The 22,396-nt window shown below is 43.7% G+C and overlaps 1 protein-coding gene across 3 annotated transcripts in view; it reads right to left on the bottom strand.

Annotated features, from left to right (window-relative positions):
• The window catches only part of LOC139273617 (zinc finger protein 432-like), a 137,149-nt gene extending 123,136 nt beyond the window's left edge, over positions 1-14,013 (bottom strand). For 2 of the 3 annotated variants that reach the window (XM_070890571.1, XM_070890572.1), the window contains exon 1: positions 12,756-14,013. In XM_070890571.1, coding sequence (XP_070746672.1) covers positions 12,756-13,687 — 932 coding nt within the window. In that variant the 5' untranslated portion in view covers positions 13,688-14,013. Of the gene's footprint in view, positions 1-12,716 lie in introns of all 3 variants that reach the window. The other variant, XM_070890570.1, reaches the window with a different exon arrangement.
• Between the last annotated feature and the right edge of the window lie 8,383 nt (positions 14,014-22,396).

Below are 22,396 nucleotides of genomic sequence, written 5' to 3'. Positions count from 1 at the left end.
TTTGATGATTAACAATTGAGCAACTATCAGCATCCTTGTCAACGGTCGTGTTTCACTTCTGCTTAATTATGTATAAATACATTGCCACAACCAATGTAAAGTTGAGAGACTTCAGAACTTGACTTTGGGATGTTGAACACTTTCCCTGCATGCTTGTATTAACGAATTTTCATATCGTAGGCTATATGTGACTTTGCGTGATGGTTTCATCATAACAATTGGCACAATTGGCAGGATCCACTGAAAGTCTGGAGATGGAAACCCTGGGAGACCAACAGAAAAGCGAGCAAGTAGAATTAATATACTACCCATAGTTTGGTCTGTCGATCTCCTCAGTGGTTTTGCCAGGCTAACAGGGATTTGCAAACAATATGGAGCCTCGATGACCACATGCGAGAAGGCAGCCTGCGCTAAAGGGTTATGAGAGTCACAGAAACCTAAGCAAAGGAAGTAACATGACCAGCCTTAAAAATGTCGATGACAAGTCTCGTCATAGACTTGCGAGTAACTGGTTCTGGGGTCAGTTATCAAAATGACTGATGCACCAGGGGACCTTCAGGATCGGATAACAGAGTATCTGTTGAGAAAGTGTGATAAGATTAAGGTAAAGATAGAGAAAGGAGGATGGTATCCAAAGAGAAGTCCAAAGTGCCAGAGGGAATGGTGGAATAAGGTAGATAAAGCAATTGTAATACTCTGTCATGCGCATTCAAGAATGTGTAGAGATGGGGAAGAAAGTCATGAAAGAACGAGAAAAGAAAACGAGGAAAAAGAAATAAGAAGAAAATAATTAGAAAAAGAAAACGAAGAACTAAATGAAAAATTAAATGAAGTAAAAAAGGTAAGTGTCAAAAGTGCCACAGTACTAAAAGGGAGATCAGAACCAAGTGACCCAATAATGAAGAGACTATTTTAGGGATGGATATATTAGAAGAGCTGGGTTCCCTATAGATGCAAGGCAGAGGAAGGCTTTCTGGCCAATACACGGGGAAAATGAAACATAAATCAGGACTGAAAGTAAGCCTCAAAAAGGCACAGATAGGTCAGACTTCCATGCAATACTTGGGACATACCATCCAACTGCGGCATAAGGCTATGTTTGTTGACCAACGGACAGCAATCAAAGAAATGCTCAGACTAATTAATGTAAGGAGAGTCAGACAAGTTTCAGGACATTTTAACTATTGCCAGAATTCTATCCCAAGGTTCACATCCTTAGTGGCCCCCATTCAGGATCTCATAAAAGGAGGGAAGCCCCATTACAATCAGTCACCTGGGGACTGGAACAGGACTTGGTATATATGCAAGTGAAGCAAGCCCTGGCCAGTGCCGCAGCTTTGGGGTTGCCCCTATATGAATAAATCGTTCCACCTTTACTGTGATAATGAATGAGATTTTTACAAATCTATATTGGTACAAAAACATGGAGATAGGAAATGACCAGTAGCCTATTACTCCACCCACCAATCACCAGTAGTGGCCAGATAACCTTGATGTGTCACGGCTTTAGATTGTGCCGCCTGGGCAGTTCGCATCAGTGAGCCAGACGTGAGGGTCGGACAAACCATATTACACACCCATCATACTTTAGTGGAACTATTGAACACAGAAAAGTTGAGGGCAGCCTGGGAAGCAATGCTCACTCCCAAAGATAAATGCGTTCAAATTATTCAAGACCTTGGGGTGAACCCTGCAACATGAGTTTTGACTCAAGGGACAGAGCATAAGTGTGAGTCAGTAGTAGAAGAGGAGAGTTGTGAGATGGAGGTTACACCATTGGAAGGATCCATTTCAGGTTCTCATTACTAGTGATACGCGTGTATGCATAGACATGGGAGGAGGGCATCATTGGAAACACTGGTCATAGGTAAAACCGTTTGAAATGGAATCAAAATCTGTTTCAGACAATAGGAGGGCCACCAGTCGATGCCATAATTATTTTGTTGCAGATAAAGGATACGGTGACTGAACATCATCCTGGAAGAACTTGGGATCCTCCTCCTGGTATTCCATGGAAGATGTCCAAAGCAAACACTGGATCCAAAGAATGAGTTTGTTTTAGTCCCGACAGGGAATGTAATGTATGATAACGTACACCGTGATTTGGTACCCGTGGTTCTAGACTTGACAGCATAGGTCTTCCCCGGTAGCACTCTAATAAAACCCAGAAGCTGTCCCAAAAACTAAGCAGACAAGTTCTAGAACAAGAGGTTAAAGGGAACAGCCGTGCCCCGGGCCAAGACTACAAATTGCGAACAGGAGAGCTACGCTTAATGATGTGGTGGCCATATTTAACACTGGAACCTCAATAGTTAATATGATTGATTTAGTAACCCTGTAAAATTAGAGACCTTGGCTCCAGAATTAAATAAATTCCAAGGGAGCAGCATCAGAACCAGGACTCCCAATTGACTGAAGATCAGGTCCTTACTGGTCAGCTTCAGGTCATGGCTACTGCCAAACCATGAATAACATTTTTAAGGAGGACCATACAGCCTCTGACGATGCTGCAAGGAATGATGTTTATAGCACATTTGGAAATTAGGTGATAGAACAGACCAGGAAAAAATTAGCGCAGATAATGGAAGGTGAGGTGCCCTTATGGATTAGCAATGAGCAATTGGCTAATCTATCCCGTCAAAGGGAAACTATCCCAGGATGCCAAATCAGGAGAATGGTGTGGGTATACCCTACCCAAACTGAATGTAAAGTGAACGGTGGCAGTCTGCTGGGACTGGTACTTGCAATACCAGTGATTGTACTGGAACAGAGCCTCGAGAGGTATATCGAGTCCAAAACATCAGAATCATGAAGTGAAATACATACATAACGTACCATGAGACATTGCCCTATGCAGTAACATATAGACATTGTTTAGTGGGAACCAAGTTGCAAGGTTGTGCCATCCAACAATTTGCTCTCAGAAAATGAGTTTTGACCTAATTGCGGCCTGTGGATTTAAAATATTAAAGAATGGGATCAACTGTACTATAGAGGCCATTAGAGCCGGTTTAACAGCAACGCGGATTGCTTATGTCAACAAAGGAGAGTACAGTGTAACTACTAACCAGAAAACTTTTGAGTACAGATGCCAGATCTGTGAGATCCCCAGCCCGCTGTTCTGTTTCACCCCAGAAGTACCGGTGAGGATTGGATGAGAAGAACTGATCAATATACACAGATGAGAGTCCACTTCAATCCAGGTGTCTGAAGGCAGCAAGAAAGAACTAGCAAACTACATCAACAAATTTGGGTACGATGCCAGAACACATGGTGGAGCTACAGAAAAAGACTGCCGAGTCCCAGAAGAGGTAGTACACACTCCAGCAACAGAACAAGGTCACCACTTGGTGGGATGACTTATGGTACTTGGGGCTGAACATTCAGATCCATCTGTGGATACACATAACATTGCATGTGTTAGTGGTTATTCAATTGTTGATTGCTGTATATCTCGTTCATGACATCTGTGGATGGGCCCGGTGAAGGAAAGCAAAAATATTGGCGAAAACAATAACCTGAGGAAGGGAAGGAGGGAAAAGCACATCTCTCAAACCAGGCCCATATCAAACTACTTATAGCAATCCAAAAAGGGTGGGGCATTATGCAGCTAGAGATAGGGAATACGTAATGGTAGTTTAAACCCAGACATAGCCAGGTCATTAGGACACTGGGATGCCGCAAGAGGTTCAATAGTCAGGATGCAACACTCGTGGCTGTCCAGAGGATCCCTGGATATGAATCCATAGGTAGAACATCTGGGTGTGGCTGTTGGGCACAGAAAGGATTGGTGACCAGGGACACGGGAGGGATTGATGTGGGAAGCAGATAGTTAATGGGAATGTTGTTTTAAAACACTGTAGCTATGTTGGAAGTCACATATTAGACTGCCCCCATAATTACAAAGCATGATGGGAAGCTTAGACAAATGTCAAAAGCATTAGGTCAGCAGTTAATAAGTAACAGTTGGTATAAAGATATTTCATAATACCTTGTTACAGAAACAATGGGTAAAGATGAAACCTTGTCACAGAGGCAATGGGTAAAGATGAATGCTTGTTACAGAGACAATGGGTAAAATGAAACGTTGTTACACAGACAATGGGTAAAGATGAAACCGTGTTACACAGAGAATGGGTAAAGATGAATCCTTGTTATACAGACAATGGGTAAAGATGATTCTTGTTATACAGACAATGGGTAAAGATGATTCTTGTTATATAGACAATGGGTAAAGATGATTCTTGTTATTTATAGACAATGGGTAAAGATGATTCTTGTTACACAGACAATGGGTAAAGATGATTCTTGTTACACAGACAATGGGTAAAGATGATTCTTGTTATACAGACAATGGGTAAAGATGATTCTTGTCACACAGACAATGGGTAAAGATGATTCTTGTTACACAGACAATGGGTAAAGATGATTCTTGTTACACAGACAATGGGTAAAGATGATTCTTGTTATACAGACAATGGGTAAAGATGATTCTTGTTACACAGACAATGGGTAAAGATGATTCTTGTTATATAGACAATGGGTAAAGATGATTCTTGTTATATAGACAATGGGTAAAGATGAATCCTTGTTATACAGACAATGGGTAAAGATGAATCCTTGTTATACAGACAATGGGTAAAGATGATTCTTGTTATATAGACAATGGGTAAAGATGATTCTTGTTATACAGACAATGGGTAAAGATGAAACCTTGCTGCACAGACAATTGGTAAAGATGAAAGCTTGTTGCACTGACAATGGGTAAAGATGATTCTTGTTATATAGACAATGGGTAAAGATGATTCTTGTTATACAGACAATGGGTAAAGATGATTCTTGTTATATAGACAATGGGTAAGGATGATTCTTGTTGTATAGACAATGGGTAAAGATGAATCTTGTTATACAGACAATGGGTAAAGATGATTCTTGTTATATAGACAATGGGTGAAGATAATTCTTGTTATACAGACAATGGGTAAAGATGATTCTTGTTATACAGACAATGGGTAAAGATGATTCTTGTTATACAGACAATGGGTGAAGATGATTCTTGTTATATAGACAATGGGTAAAGATGATTCTTGTTATACAGACAATGGGTAAAGATGATTCTTGTTATATAGACAATGGGTAAAGATGATTCTTGTTACACAGACAATGGGTAAAGATGATTCTTGTTATATTGACAATGGGTGAAGATGATTCTTGTTATATAGACAATGGGTAAAGATGCTTCTTGTTATATCGACAATGGGTAAAGATGATTCTTGTTATATAGACAATGGGTAAGGATGATTCTTGTTGTATAGACAATGGGTAAAGATGATTCTTGTTGTATAGACAATGGGTAAAGATGATTCTTGTTATACAGACAATGGGTAAAGATGATTCTTGTTGTATAGACAATGGGTAAAGATGATTCTTGCTGTATAGACAATGGGTAAAGATGAAACCTTGTTCGAGGAACAACGGGCAAAGATGAAATCTTGTTACAGGGACAATGGGTAAAGATGAAACTTTGCTACACAGACAATGGGTAAAGATGATTCTTGTTATATAGACAATGGGTAAAGATGATTCTTGTTATATAGACAATGGGTAAGGATGATTATTGTTGTATAGACAATGGGTAAAGATGATTCTTGTTACACAGACAATGGGTAAAGATGAAACCTTGTTCGAGGAACAACGGGCAAAGATGAAATCTTGTTACAGGGACAATGGGTCAAGATGAAACTTTGCTACACAGACAATGGGTAAAGATGATTCTTGTTACACAGGCAATGGGTAAAGATGATTCTTGTTGCATAGACAATGGGTAAAGATGATTCTTGTTACACAGACAATGGGTAAAGATGAAATCTTGTTGCACTGACAATGGGTAAAGATGAAAACTTGTTGCGGAGACAATGGGTAAAGATGAAAACTTGTTACACAGGCAATGGGTAAAGATGATTCTTGTTGCATAGACAATGGGTAAAGATGATTCTTGTTATACAGACAATGGGTAAAGATGATTCTTGTTATACAGACAATGGGTAAAGATGATTCTTGTTATACAGACAATGGGTAAAGATGAAACCTTGCACGAGGAACAACGGGCAAAGATGAAATCTTGTTACAGGGACAATGGGTAAAGATGAAACCTTGTTACACAGTCAATGGGTAAAGATGAAACCTTGCTACACAGACAATGGGTAAAGATGAAACCTTGTTAGAGGGACAATAGGTAAAGATGATACCTTGCTCCACAGACAATGGGTAAAGATGAAACTTGTTACAGGGACAATGAGTAAAGATGGGGACGAATGTCAAAGAACGAGAAAAGAAAATGAGGAAAAATAAATAAGAAAATAATTAGAAAAAGGAAACGAAGTACTTAATGAAAAATTAAATTCAGTAAAATGTGAAAAAGGCACCGCAGTACTAAAAGGAAGATCAGAACCAAGTGCCCCAATAATGAAGAAATTATTTTAGGGATGGATGTATTAGAAGAGCTGGGTTCCATATAGACGCAAGGCAGAGATAGGCTATCTGGCCAATTACCACGGGGAACATGAAACGTAAATCAGGACTGCAAGTAAGCCTCAAAAAGACACAGATAGGTCAGACTTCCATGCAATACTTGGGACATACCATCCAACAGCGGCATAGGGCTATGTCTGTTGACCAACGGACAGCAAAGAAATGTTCATGCCAATTAATGTAAGGGGAGTCAGGCAAGTTTCAGAACTTTTTAACTATTGCCGGATTTCTATCCCAAGGTTCACATCCTTAGTGGCCCCCATTCAGGATCTCATAAAAGGAGGGAAGCCCCATTACAACCAGCCACCTGGGGACCAGAACAGGACTTGGTATATATGCAAGTGAAGCAAGCCCTGACCAGTGCCCCAGCTTTGGGGTTGCGCGATACGAATAAATCGTTCAACCTCTACTGTGATAATGAATGAGATTTTTACAATGCTATACTGGTACAAGAACATGGAAATAGGAAGTGACCAGTAGCCTATTACTCCACCCACCAATCACCGGTAGTGGCTGGACTACCTTGATGTGTAGCGGCCTTAGATTGTGCCACCTGGGCAGTTCGTGTCAGTGAGCCAGTTTTGAAGGTCGGACAGACCATATTACACACCCAGCATACTTTAGTAGAACTATTGAACACAGGAAAGTTGAGGGCAGCCTGGGAAGCAGTGCTTACTCCCAAAGATAAATCCGTTTAAATTATTCAAGACCTTGGGGTGAACCCTACAACTGGAGTTTTGACTTAAGGGACAGGGCTTAAGTGTGAGTCAGTAGTACAAGAAGAGGAGAGTTGTGAGGTGGAGGTTACACCATTGGAAGGATCCATTTCAGGTTCTCATCACTCGTGAAATGTGTGTATGCTTAGACATGAGAGAAGGGCGTTGCTGGATACACTGGTCACAGTTAAAACCATTTGAAATGGAATGAAAATCTGTTTCAGACAAAAGGAGGGCCACCAGCCAATGCCATAATTATTTTGTTGCAGATAAAGGATACGACGACTGAACATCATCCTGGAAGAACTTGGGATCCTCCTCCTGGTATTCCAGGGAAGATGCCTAAAGCAAACTTTGGAACCGAAAAATGGATTGGTTTTGGTCCCAACAGGAAATGTAATGTATGATAACGTACACCATGATTTGGCACCCATGATACTAGACTTGACAAGCATAGGACTTCCCCAGTGGTGCTCAAATAAAACCCAAAAGCAGTCTCAAAAACTAAGCAGACAAGTTCTGGAACAAGGGGTTAAAGGGAACGGCCGTGCCCCAGGCCAACACTACAAACGGCGAACAGGAGAGATATGCTTAATAATGTGGTGGCCATATTTAACACTGGAACCTCAATAGCTAATACGATTGATTTCGCAACCCAGGACAGAAATATTCTGGGCTCCAGAATTAAAGAAATTCTATGGGAGAAGAATCAGAACCAGGACTCCCAATTGACTGAGGATCAGGTCCTTACCGGTCAGCTTCAGGACATGGCTACTGTTCTCGAGGCACATGCCCAAACCATGAATAAAATTATTAAGGAAGACCAGAAGGCCTCTGAGGATACTGCAAGGAATGATGCTTATAGCACATTTGGAAATTGTGTAATGCACAAACCAGGAAAATTTTTGCCCAGATAATGAAAGGTGAGGTGCCCTTATGGATTAGCAATGAGCAATTGGCTAATCTATCCCATCAAAGGGAAACTATCCCAGGATGTCAACTCAAGGGAATGGTGTGGGTATACCCCACCCAAACTGAATGTAAAGTGAACGGTGGCAGTCTGCTGGGACTGGTACTTGCAATACCAATGATTGTACTGGAACAGAGCCTCGAGAGGTATATTGAGTCCAAAACATCGGAATAATTTAGGGAAATACATACATAACGTACCATGAGACATTACCTTATGCAGTAACATATGGACATAGTTTAGTGGGAACCAAGTTGCAAGGTTGTGCCACCCATCAGGGAACAACAACTTGCCCTCAGAAAATGAGTTTTGACCCAATTACAGCCTGTGGATTTAAAATATTAAAGAATGGGATCAACTGTATTATAGAGGCCATTAGAGCCGGTTTAACAGCAACGTGGGTTACTTATGTCAACAAAGGAGAGTACAGTGTAACTACTAACCAGAAAACTTTTGAGTACACAGACCAGATCTGTGAGATCCCCAGCCCGGTGTTCTGTTTCACCCCAGAGGTACCGGTGAGGATTGGATAAGAAGAACTGATCAATATACACAGACGAGAGTCCACTTCATTCCAGGTGTCTGAAGGCATGAAGAAAGAACAACCAAACTACATCAGCAAATTTGGGTACGATGCCAGAACTCATGGTGGAGCTACGGAAAAAGATTGCCAAGTCCCAGAGGAGGTAGTACGCACTCCAGCAACAGAACAAGGTCACCACTTGGTGGGATGACTTATGGGACTGGGGGCTGAACATTCAGATCCATCTGTAGATCCACGTAACATTTCATGTGTTAGTGATGATTCAATTGTCGATTGCTGTATATCTCCTTCATGACATCTGTGGATGAGCCCAGTGAAGGAAAGCCAAAATATTGGCTAAAGCAATAAACTGAGTAAGGGAAGGAGGGAAAAGCACACCTCTCAAACCAGGCCTGTATCAAAAGTATTTCGAGCAATCCAAGAAAGGAAAGGCATTATGCAGCTAGAGATAGGGTATACATAATGGTAGTTTAAACCCAAACATAGCCAGGTCAGTAGGACACTGGTGATGCCGCAAGAGGTTCAATAGTCAGGATGCAACACTTGTGGCTGTCCAGAGGATCCCTGGATATGAAACCATAGGTAGAACATCTGGGTGTGGCTGTTGGGCATGGAAAGGATTCCTGAGCAGGGTCACGGAGGGATTGATGTGGGAAGCACATGGTTAATGGGAATGTTGTTTTAAAACACTGTAGCTACATTGGAAGCCATATATTAGACTGCCACCATAATTACAAGGCATGATGGGAAGCTTGGCCAAATGACACAAGCATCAGGTCAGCAGTTAATAAGTAACAGTTGGTATAAAGACGTTTCATGATATCTTGTTACAGAGGCAATGGGTAAAGATGAAACCTTGTTACAGAGGCAATGGGTAAAGATGAAACCTTGTTATAAAGACAATGGGTAAAGATGGAACCTTGTTACAGAGATAATGGGTAAAGATGAAACCTTGTTACAGAGGCAATGGGTAAAGATGAAACCTTGTTACAGAGATAATGGGTAAAGATGGAACCTTGTTACAGAGACAATGGGTAAAGATGGAACCTTGTTATAGAGACAATGGGTAAAGATGGAACCTTGTTATAGAGACAATGGGTAAAGATGAAACCTTGTTACAGAGATAATGGGTAAAGATGAAACCTTGTTATAGAGGCAATGGGTAAAGATGGAACCTTGTTACAGAGACAATGGGTAAAGATGAAACCTTGTTACAGAGACAATGGGTAAAGATGAAACCTTGTTACAGAGACAATGGGTAAAGATTAAACCTTGTTACAGAGGCAATGGGTAAAGATGAAACCTTGTTACAGAGACAATGGGTAAAGATTAAACCTTGTTACAGAGACAATGGTTAAAGATGAAACCTTGTTACACAGACAATGGGTAAAGATGAAACCTTGTTACAGAGACAATGGGTAAAGATTAAACCTTGTTACAGAGACAATGGTTAAAGATGAAACCTTGTTACAGAGACAATGGGTAAAGATGAAACTTTATTCGAGGCAATGGGCAAACCCAAGACAGTTGAGGTAACAGCATACATCTGCTAAAACTTACTTGATTAACAATTGAGCAACTGTCAGCATCCTTTTCAACGACTGAGTTTCACTTCCACTTGATTATGTATAAATACATTGCCACAACCACTGTAAAGTTGAGAGACTTCGGGACGCCGAACGCTCTCCTCTGCATACTTGCATTAAATAACTCTCGTATTGTGGATGATAAGTGACTTGAGTGATGTTTTTCCCACAACACCCTTGTTTATCAATTTCTTGGTCCTCCTTTGCTGAATTCTAAAATCTTCAATCCTCAAGCTTACTTCTCTTTTTGGCAACATTATACCTTTCATCTAACACTAACTTTAACTTTTCTTGTTAGACACGGTTGGATCACTTTTCCTGTGGGGTTTTTGTGCATTAAAGGAATATAATTTGGTTGTAAATTATGTATTAATGCTAGCTATTGCTTTACTACCGCTATAGCTTTTAATGTAGTTCCCCAATCTACCTTAGCCAGATTCCCCTTATACCCACATAGTTTCCTTTGTTTAGATTTAAGACCCTAGTTTTGGATTTAAATAAATCACTTTCAAACTTAATGTAAAATTCTATCATAATATGGTCACTCTTCCCTATGGGTCCCTTTACTACAAGGTTATAAATTAACCGTTTCTTATTGCACAATACTAGATCTAAAATAGCCGGTTCTCTAGTTGGTTCCTCAACATGCTGATCTGGAAAAATTTCTTGTATATCTTCCATGAATTCATCCTCCATGCTATTACTGTAAATTTGGTTTGCCCAGTCTATATGCAGGTTAAAGTCCCCCATGATTATTGTATTACCTTTGTTTTATGCACCACCAATTTCCTGATTTATACAGTGCCACTACAATTTGGTGGCCATCAATGTTTCCTACTCTTTGCTGTTTTGTAGCTCCACCCAAACTGATTCTTCTACTTGATTTTATGAGCCAAGGTCCTTTCCCTCTGTCTTTATCCCATTCTTTATTATAAGGGCTACTCCTCCTCCTTTTCCATTTTGCTCTCTTCTAAAAGTTACGTATCCTGGAATATTTGGTTCCCAACCATAGTCACTTTGCTACTATGTCTCTGCAATTGCTGTTAGATCAAATCTATTAATTTCTATCTGCGCTATTAATTAATCTATTTTGTTATGAATACTTTGTGTATTCAGATATAATGCCTTTAGCTTTGACTTTTTCTATTTTTCCCTGGTCACCTGAGTCAGTAATAACCTATTACCTTTGTTACTCTGTCTCTTCCTTCAACACTCTGCTTACTTTTACCCAAAACTCTGCTCTATTCTAGAGCCCTGACCTATCTCATTAATTTTACTCATATCTAAACCGTGCTGTATACTTTCATGTATCCTCCTCCTCCGTGCCCTCTTCCCCCCACCCACCTTCATTGTTTTAAAGCCATGTTAACTGCCCTAGTTATTCCATTCGCCACAACACTGGTTTCTGCCCAATTCAAGTGGAGCCCATCCCAGCAGAACAGCTTCCTTGTACCCCATGAAGCAAAACCCCTGCCTCCCACACCACATTTAACATTCCAATCTGCTTATCCCTACACCAATTGGTGTATGGCTCATGTAACAATCCAGAGATTATTATCTTTGAGGTTCAGCTTTATCATTTGGACCCAAACCTCTCAAAACTCTTTCAGCAGAACCTCATTCCTAGCTCTACATATGTCGTTAGTTTCTACATTGTCCACAACTGGATCCTCCCCTTCCCACCCCAAAGTTCTGACTCTGAGCTGCCCCAGAGAGAGGGCAGTGTGTGATGTCACTGTTGGGTGCAGTATATTCAGTGTCTGACCCTGAGCTGCCCCAGGGAGAGGGCAGTGTGTGATGTCCCTGTTGGGTGCAGCATGTTCAGTATCTGACCCTGAGCTGCCCTCATTCCTCCTGCTCTCGGGGGCAGTCACACTCCTCTCAGTCACAAATTGGAGGAACAGTATCATCTACTGGACAGCGGCGGTATTTCAAGGCAATCATGTCCGGCTCCATCCCAGAGAAATCAAAAACCAACCTGCAGATTCAATTAATTTTATCAATGGTTCAACAAAGTTTAGCTCCATTTGTTGCAGCTTTCAGTAAATGAAGCCCTTTAAACAGTGAAGTATGGATGCAAACACAATCAGCATTATTTTTATCTGACCCTTTTTCCATTGACTAATTGGTCCAATATCCAGAATATTAAACAGTCCCTTTATAGGGGTAATCAATATCAGCAGAAAGAAACCTCAGCTGTCAGAACGAATCAGTCTGGGATAACAGCAGAATCCAAACCCTGCAGGCACTTGTGAACTCGCTGATGTCTCTGCAGGTTGGATATCTGAGTGAATCCCTTCCCACACACGGAGCAGGTGAACGGCCTTTGCCCAGTGTGAACTCGCTGCTGTTTCAGCAGGTGGAATGACCGAAGGAATGCCTTCCCAGACTTGGAGCAGATGAACGGCTTCTCCCCAGTGTGAAGTCGCTGGTGCATCAGCAGGATGGATGAGGTAGTGAATCCCTTCCCACACACGGAGCAGGTGAACGGTTTCTCCCCAGTGTGAACTCGCTGGTGTACCAGCAGGCGGGATGACAGAGCGAATCCCTTCCCACACTCAGAGCAGGTGAACGGTTTCTCTCCAGTGTGAACTCGCTGGTGTATCAGCAGGCTGGATGACCGAGTGAATCCCTTCCCACACTCAGAGCAGGTGAACGGCCTCTCCCCAGTGTGAACTCGCTGATGTGTCAGCAGGTGGGATGACTGACTGAATCCCTTCCCACACATGGAACAGGTGAATGGCCTCTCCCCGGTGTGAACTCGTTGGTGTTTCAGCAGGTGGAATGACCGAAGGAATCCCTTCCCACACATGGAGCAGGTGAACGGTCTCTCCCCAGTGTGAAGTCGCTGGTGCATCAGCAGGATGGATGAGGTAGTGAATCCCTTCCCACACACTGAGCAGGTGAATGGTTTCTCCCCAGTGTGAACTCGCTGATGTGTCAGCAGGCGGGATGACACAGCGAATCCCTTCCCACACTCAGAGCAGGTGAACGGCCTCTCCCCAGTGTGAACTCGCTGGTGTATCAGCAGGCTGGATGACCGAGTGAATCCCTTCCCACACTCAGAGCAGGTGAACGGCCTCTTCCCAGTGTGAACTCGCTGATGTGTCAGCAGGTGGGATGACTGACTGAATCCCTTCCCACACGTGGAACAGGTAAATGGCCTCTCCCCAGTGTGAACTCGCTGGTGTGTCAGCAGATTGCATTTCAAAGTGAATCCCCTTCCACACTCAGAGCAGGTGAATGACTTCTCCCCACCGTGACTGCGCCGATGAATTTCCAGATCAGATTGGTAATTAAATCTCTTCCCACAGTCCCCACATTCCCACAGTTTCTCCATGGTGCGGGTGTCGTTGTGTCTCTCCAGGTTGGATGATCAGTTGAAGCCTCGTCCACACACACAACACGTGTACAGTTTCTCCCCGCTGTGAATGGTGCAATGTTTTTTCAGGCTGTGCAACTGGTTAAATCTCTTTCCACAGTCCGTGCACTGGAACACTCTCACTCAGGTATGTGTGTCTCGGTGCTTTTCCAGTCACACTGATGTTTGAAATCTGTTCCCACAGACAGAATAGACAAACATTTCTCCTTCCATATTGAAAGGCCGATGATATTCAAGTCTTGATGAATCGAGTGATTCCGTCAGATCTTGATGTTTGGTTTGAGTTTCTCATCTGCAAACCCTCCCCTTTTAACACCCTGGAAAAGGAGTTTACAAAAATCATTACTGCAAGTACGGGACAGAAATACAGAACAGAATGGAACATTATTTCCTCCCTTGTTCCCCCAAAGCTGTAAATCCCCATCCCATGCACTCTCTGTCCACCCATCTTGAAATTCAAACACATCGCACATCTGAAGACAGGTTGTCCTCTGCTCCCAATTTTGGATCTGGAATAAAAACAGAAAATGCTGGAAAGCTCAGCAGGGCAGGCAGCATTTGTGGAGAGATAGTTTTAATTCTCCACTGCACTCCCACTCTAACCTCTGTCTCTCTGGTCTCCTACACTGTTCCAACGAAGCTGAACGCAAGCTTGAGGAACAGCACCTCATCTTTTGTTTAGGCACTTTACAGCCTCCTGTACTCAACATTGAGTTAAAAAATTTCGGAGCATAACTGCTGCCAATTTTGGATTCCCCCCCCACCCAAGAGCCTGTTTCTTCTTTTTCTCTCTCTTAAAGCAATTAGTCATTATCCCATCATTCACACCCTATCTTGACTAATGTTTTTCTAACTCCTGGAATTACCATTTGAATTTGGGCGATCATCTCTTTTGTCTCTCTAATCTCTCCTGTCTTCCAACCTATCACAGACCTTCCCCTTTCAGTGCTTGTTAAAAATCTGTTATTTTCGAACACTCTCCAGTTCTGACGAATGGTCATCGACCCTGCTTCCTCTCCACAGATGCTGCCTCACCTGCTGTGATTTACTGCATTTTTATTTCGGTTCTACACTCACTAGTTCCCCTCTCCTCCCCTGAAGATGCTGACTCTGGTTGGGTTGAGTTCTACACTCACTGGTTCCCCTCCCTCTCCTCCCCTGAAGGTGCTGACTCTGGCTGGGTTCAGTTCTACATTCACTGGTGCCCCCCCCCACCTTCTTCTCCCCTGAAGATGCTGACTCTAGTTGGGTTGAGTTCTACACTCACTGGTTCCCCTCCCTCTCCTCCCCTGAAGGTGCTGACTCTGGCTGGGTTCAGTTCTACACTTACTGGTCCTCCTCCCTCTCCTCCCCTGAAGGTGCTGACTCTGGCTGGGTTCAGTTCTACACTTACTGGTCCTCCTCCCCTGAAGGTGCTGACTCTGGCTGGGTTCAGTTCTACACTCACTGGTTCCCCTCCCTCTCCTCCCCTGAAGGTGCTGACTCTGGCTGGGTTCACTGGTCCCTGAATGGCCACCACACGTTAAAAAAATCCTCGCATAGGCATCTTCCACCCTTCAAGATTTAGTTCGGGACCTGGAATTTTAAGTCCTTCATTGAAACACGCCTGAACTTTTTGACGTGAAAGCAAGCCATCCTCGATTCAAGGGATTGCCTCATCATAGGATGGAGGGACAGCCTATGATGATCATCACTGGACCCTGAAGCCCCGCGCACATTCGCTCTTTTGCAAAGATGGCCACGCATGTGCTCTACTGCTCCATAAATCTCAATGGCGGCGAACAAACCTGCAGCTGTCCTTTACAAAGATGGCCGTCAGCCTGGGCCTTTTACGGAGAAAAAGCCCCGGAGTTGCAAATTCTGGAACTGTAGTTCCTGATTCCGGGTTTGCGACCTATACCCGGTGTTTAGGAAGCCTACCAACCGGGTGCGTTACCGCTTGCGCCCCGATGGTTCGGATTCCGCTGCAAACTGCATTTCCGGCCTGTGCCCGCTCACAGCCCTCGCCCACCTCTGATCAAAGTCACACTGCGCATGCTCCAAATACAGACGGGGCACTGGACTCCCCCCGCGTGACTCGGGTACATTCCGCCCGCGGGACACAGGCCATGAGATGTCCTCCTGACGTCACAGGGAGGCGGCGGTTCTGCGCAAGTTCGCAAGCGCGAGGTTTGAAATGAAAAAACCCAACCTGGCATGTTTATTTTTAATAATATGATGAAGCTGAGAATTGTATAATAAAAAGCAACCGAAAGGTGCAAATCTGTCATGAATTAATCGCGTTTTTTAAAGTTCTGTCCTCAGTTGCCAGGGGAGACGCGTTCGGCCCGCGAGCCGCGGAAAGGAAGTGACGTAAGAAACGCTGCCGGTGGGGGTTGCCAGGAGCGACGGCCAGGCTGTGCCGAACATACAAGGCACCAGATGGGGGTGAAGGGGCGGGAGCAAGGCGATTCTGAGGGTCCAGCTGGGAGTGGGCGGGGCTACAGGGGATGGGGCCACAGAGGGTGTGGCTGCAGGGGAGGGGAGGGGCGACAGGGGAGGGGAGTGGCTACATTTTGACAATCGCTACTGTGAAGCGTCTCGGGATGTTTTAATATCTTAAAGGCGCTATATAAATGCAAGTCCTTGTTAACGCCACACCCTTCCGTGCACCCCCTATCTCCTGCCCAGTATAGCATAGAGCTGACCGACCTGGGGAGACCTCACAGTTTCGCTCCTGGTCTGTGCTAGGTTAAGAGAGAAAGTTTCAATTAGCAGAGACCAGTTGGGCCGAATGGCCCGTTTCTGTGCTGTGAAATGTTATGGGAGGGCCGTCAAGTGGAGCTGACAGTGCACTCTGATTGCGGGATCTTTCTAGGTTTGCCTTTCAGAACATTACATGCAGGACAGATCGAGGCCATGGGCTAAAGGAGGGACACTTCCCCACCGGCTCCCCATAACCCCTATCGTTTAAGAAACTGTCTATTTTTGTCAGATTTGTTCAATGTCCCAGCTTCCACAACTCTATGAGGCAGTGAATTCCACAGATTTACAACCCTCAGTGAAGAAATTCCTCCTCATCTCAGTTTTAAATGGGGGGCCCCTTATTCTAAGATCATGCCCCCTAGTTCTAGTCTCCCCCATCAGAGGAAACATCCTCTCTGCATCCACCTTGTCAAGCCCCCTCATAATCTTATACATTTCTATAAGATCACCTCTCATTCTTCTGAATTCCAATGATTAGAGGCCCAACCTACTCAATCTTTCCTCATAAGTCAACCCCCTCATCTCTGGAATCAACCTTGTGAACCTTCTCTGAACTGCCTCCAAAGCAAGAATATCCTTTCGTAAATATGGAAACCAAAACTGCACGCAGTATTCAAGGTGTGGCCTCACCAATATCCTGTACAACTGTAGCAAGACTTACCTGCTTTTATACTCTATCCCCTTTGCGATAAAGGCCAAGATTCCATTGGCCTTCCTGATCACTTGCTGTACCTGCATACTTACCTTTTGTGTTTCATGCACAAGTACCCCCAGGTCCCGCTATACTGCAGCACACTGCAATCTTTCTCCATTTAAATAATAACTTGCTCTTTGATTTTTTTTCTGCCAAAGTGCATTACCTCACACTTTCCAATTTTTTTGCCCACTCACTTAGCCTGTCTGAGTCCTCCTCACACACTGCTTTTCCTCCCATCTTTGTATCATCAGCAAGCTTGACTACGTTACACTCGGTCCCTTCTTCCAAGTTGTTAATAGATTGTAAATAGTTGGGGTCTCAGCACTGATCCCTGCGGCAACCCAAGAATGAACCATTTATCCCGATTCTCTGTTTTCTGTTCGTTAGCCAATCCTCTATCCATGCTAATATATTTCCCCCAACCCCGTGAACTTTTATCTTGTGCAGTAACCTTTTATGTGGCACCTTGTCAAATGCCTTCTGGAAATCCAAATACACCACATCCACTGGTTCCCCTTTATCCATCCTGTTCCTTACATCCTCAAAGAATTCCAGCAAATTTGTCAAACATGACTTCCCCTTCATAAATCCATGCTGACTCTGCCTGACAGAATTTTGCTTTTTCAAATGTCCTGCTGCTGCTTCTTTAATAATGGACTCCAACATTTTCCCAAACACAGATGTTAGGCTAACTGGTCTGTAGTTACCTGCTTTTTGCCTGCCTCCTTTTTTTAAATAGGGGCGTTACATTTGCAGTTTTCCAATCTGCTGGGACCTCCCCAGAATCCAGGGAATTTTGGTAAATTACAACCAATGCAGCCACAATCCCTGCCGCTACTTCTTTTAAGACCCGAGGATGCAAGCCATCAGGTCCAGGGGATTTATCTGCCTTCAGTCCTATTATCTTACTGACTACCACCTCCTTAGTGATTGTGATTGTGTTAAGTTCTTCCCTCGCTATAGCCCCTTGATTATCCACTGTTGGAATATTGTTCTACCGTAAAGACTGATAAAAAATATCTGTTCAGAGTTTCTCCCACCTCCATGTTCCCCATTACTAATTCCTCGGTCTCGTCCTTTAAGGGACCAACAGTTACTCTAGTCACTCTATATACCTATAGAAACTCTTGCTATCTGTTTTTATATTTCGTTCTAGTTTACTTCCATAGTCTATCTTCCTTTTCTTAATCATTTTTTTAGTCATTCTTTGTTGGCTTTTAAATACTTCCCAATCTTCTGTCCTCCCACTAGTTTTGGCCACATTGTATGCCCTTGTTTTTAATTGGATACCATCCTTTATTTCTTTAGTTAGCCACGGATGGCTATCTTTTCTCTTACCTTTTCCTCCTCACTGGAATATATTTTTCTTGAGAGTTGTGAAATATCTCCTTAAATGTACAACACTGTTCATCACCTCTGGTACTTTTGCCAAATCTATGTCTTCTGGTTACCGACACTCCTGCCATTCGAAACAGTTTCTTCTTATTTACTCTTATCAAACCCCTCCATGATTTTAAAGACCTATCAAATCTCCTCTTAACATTCTCTGCTCTGAGGAGAACAACCCCAGCTTCTCCAGTCTCTCTATATAACTGAAGTCACTCATCCCTGATACCAATCTGGTCAATCTCCTCTTAACCTTCTTTGATCAAAGGAGAACAATCCCAACTTCTCCAGTCTCCCCACATAACTGAGGCCTATCATCCTTGATGGCATTCTAGTAAATTTCTTCTGCATCCTCTCTGAGGCATTGGCATCCTTCCCAATGTGCCCAGCTGAGGCCTAACCAATGTTTTATAAAAGGTTTAGCAATAATCTCCTTGCCTTTGTACTCTATGACTCTATCAATACAGCCAAGGAACCCACATGCTTTTTATAATAAAAGCAAAATTCTACGGCTGCTGGAATCTGAAATAAGAGCAGAAAATGGTGGAAATCTCAGCGGGTCAGGCCGCATCTGTGGAGAGAAACAGAGTTAACGTTTCAGGTCGATGACCCTTTGTACTCCTCTATTCATGTCCACGATCCCATAAGCATTTTTAACCGCATTCTCAACCTTCCCTGCCACCTTCAATGATTTGTGGACATTTACCCCAAATGTCTCTGTTCATGCACCCTTTTAGGATTGTACCCTGTTACTTGAAATTTTTCTCCTCATTTTTCTGCCTTAATGTATCACTTTGCACTTTTCCGCATTCAATTTAATCTTTTTTTTTAAATTTGTTTATGGGATATGGGCGACGCTGGCAAGGCCAGCATTTATTGACCATCCCTAATTGCTCTCGAGAAGGTGGTGGTGAGCCTCCTTCTTGAATCGCTGCATTCCATGTGGTGAAGGTACTCCCACAGTGTTGTTAGGAGGGGAGTTCCAGGTTTTTGACCCAGTGACGATGAAGGAACGGTGATATACTTCCAAGTCAGTATTGCGTGTAACTTTGAGGGGAACATGGAGGTGGTGGTGTTCCCATGTGCCTGCTGCCCTTGTCCTTCTAAGTGGTAGAGGTTGTGGATTTGGGAGGTGCTGCTGAAGAAGCCTTGGCGAATTGCTGCAGTGCATCTTGTAGATGGTACACACTGCAGCCATGGTAATGGTGGTGGAGGGAGTGATCATCATAGGCAATCCCTCGAAATCGAGGAGGACCTGCTTCCATTCTAATAGTGAGTTCTCAGGTGACTGTACAGTCCAATATGGGAATTAATCTCTGTCACAAGAAGGAAAGGGTAGGTGAGGAGTCTGGTTTGATGCACATTCCTTCCTCTATCTGCGTTTGGTTTCTGCATGCTCTCGGCGATGAGACTCAAGGTACTCAGCGCCCTCCTGGATGCACTTCCTCAACTTAGGGCGGTCTTGGGCCAGGGACTCTCTGGTGTCAGTGGGGATGTTGCACTTTATCAAGGAGGCTTTGAGGGTGTCTTTGAAACGTTTTCTCTGCCCACCTGGGGCTTGCTTGCCGTGTAGGTGTTCCGAATAGAGCGCTTCTTTGGGAGTCTCGTGTCGAGCAGATGATGTGACCCACCCAATGGACCTGGTAGAATGTGGTCAGTGCTTTGATGCTGGGGATGTTGGCCTGATCAAGAACACTGACGTTGGTGCATCTATCCTCCCAGTGGATTTAAAGGATCTTGCGGAGGCAGCACTGGTAGTACTTCTCCAGCACTTTGAGGTGTCTACTGTATATGGTCCATGTCTCTGAGCCATATAGGAGGGCGGGTATCACTACTGCCCTATAGACCATAAGCTTCCACTGAAAGGAGCAGTTTGAAGATCTCCTTAATCGAGACTCTGCCTTTGACACGTGCATCCTTGACTGCATCCCGCAGCATGCTACCTGCCACCATCTCAGCAAAACTCCAGCCCTGCACGAGGTAGAAAAGGCCATCCATTAGCTCAAGAACAACAAGGCATCAAGAGGAGGGAGTAAATATTTAAGGTGGTGGATGGGGTGCCAATCAAGTGGGCTCATTTCCCCTGGATGGTGTCACACTTCTTGAGTGTTGTTGCACCTGCTCTCATCAAGGCAAGTGGAGATTATTCTATCGTATTCCTGACATGTGCCTTGTAGATGGTGGAAAGGCTTTGGAGAGTCAGGAAGTGAGACACTAGCCACAGAATACCCAGCCTATGACCTGCTCTTGTTTCCACAATATTTATGTGCTGGTCCAGTTAAGTTTCTGTTCAATGATGACCCCCCAGAATGTTGATGGTGGGGGATTCCGCAATGGTAATGCCATTGAATGTCAAGGGGCAGTGGTTAGACTCTCGCTTGTTAGAGATAGTCATTGCCTGGCACTTGTATGGCACGAATGTTACTTGCCAAGTGTCTGCACATTTGATCAGCCTGTGTATGTCTTCCGGAAGTCTATCACTATACTCCTCACTGTTCACTATACTTCTAAGATTTGTGTCATCTGCAAATTTTGAAATGCTACCCGTTACACCCACATCCAGGTCGTTAAGTCACATGCACTCCAAACCCATCTTCGTCTGCCTTGCTTTTACCCCGTCTGATCCCTCCTATTTCTGAACTGTTCTCTACTCTGGTGCTATTTCTCACGTTTTTATCTTCTATTTATGATCTCTGGCTTTGGTCTCCCCCACAAGTGTAAGAATTTTCTTTACATCGACCCTATCAAACCCTTTCATAATCTTAATGACTTCCATCAGGCCACCCCACAGTCTTCTCTTTTCTAGAGTAAAGAGCCTCCAACCTGTTCAGCATTTCCTGATCGGTTTATCCTCCCAGTTCTGCTACCATCCTTGTGAATCTCTTTTGCACATACTACTGGTGTCAGGCTAACCAGCCGATGGTTTCTTGTTTTCTCTTCCCCCTCCTTTCTTGAACCGCGGGGTTACATTTGCCACCTTCTGAACATAAAATCATAGAAATTTGCAGCACACAAGGAGACAATTCGGCCCATCCTGTCCACGCCGGGCGACGAGCTATCCAGCCTATTCCTACTTTCCAGCTCTTGATCTGTAGCCTTTTAGGTTATGGCACTTCAAGTACTTTTTAAATGCTCCGAGGGTTTCGGCCTCTTACTGCCAATTATTTTAAATTTATACACCCTGGTTATTAGCCCCTCTGCTAAGGGAATAGGTCCTTCCTATCCACTCTATCTAGGCCCCTCATAATTTTATACACCTCAATTAAATCTCCCCTCAGCCTCCTCTGTTCCATATGATCCTCGGGGACCATTCTAGAATCTAAGGAATTCTGGAAGATCAAAACCAAGACTCGTGTTATCGGTAAACCCCTAGAGTCTAATCTGGGATAAAGTTAATTACAAACTCACAGAACAAGGAGAATCGCTGTCCCTTTAACAAGCACAAACCCCTGTGTGGAGAAGAGGGGGAGATAAGGAATAATAACAGAAAATGCTGGAAATCTCAGCAGGTCAGGCAATATCTGTGGAGAGGAAGCAGAGTTAACGTTTTGGGATTTCGGATACCATTCACCTGCTCTGTGTGTGGGACAGGATTCACTTCTTCATCGCAGCTTACTGAACACCAATTTGTTCACACCAATAAGAGACTGTTTAAATGTTCTGACTGTGAAAAGAGCTTTTAAAGCAGAAATGATCTTTTGAAACACCAACACACTCACATTGGGGAGAGGCAGTTGACCTGCTCCAAGTGTGGGAAGGGATTCACTCATTTATCCAACCTGCTGACACACCAGCGAGTTCACCAAGTGACTGCAGGAGTTGGATTCTACTGTTATGGT

The sequence above is a fragment of the Pristiophorus japonicus genome, chromosome 9, assembly GCF_044704955.1.
Source record: "Pristiophorus japonicus isolate sPriJap1 chromosome 9, sPriJap1.hap1, whole genome shotgun sequence".
In the NCBI taxonomy this organism is placed as follows: Eukaryota; Metazoa; Chordata; class Chondrichthyes; family Pristiophoridae; genus Pristiophorus; species Pristiophorus japonicus.
The sequence above is the reverse complement of the archived record's forward strand: the minus strand, read 5'-3'. Positions and strand labels throughout refer to the sequence as shown.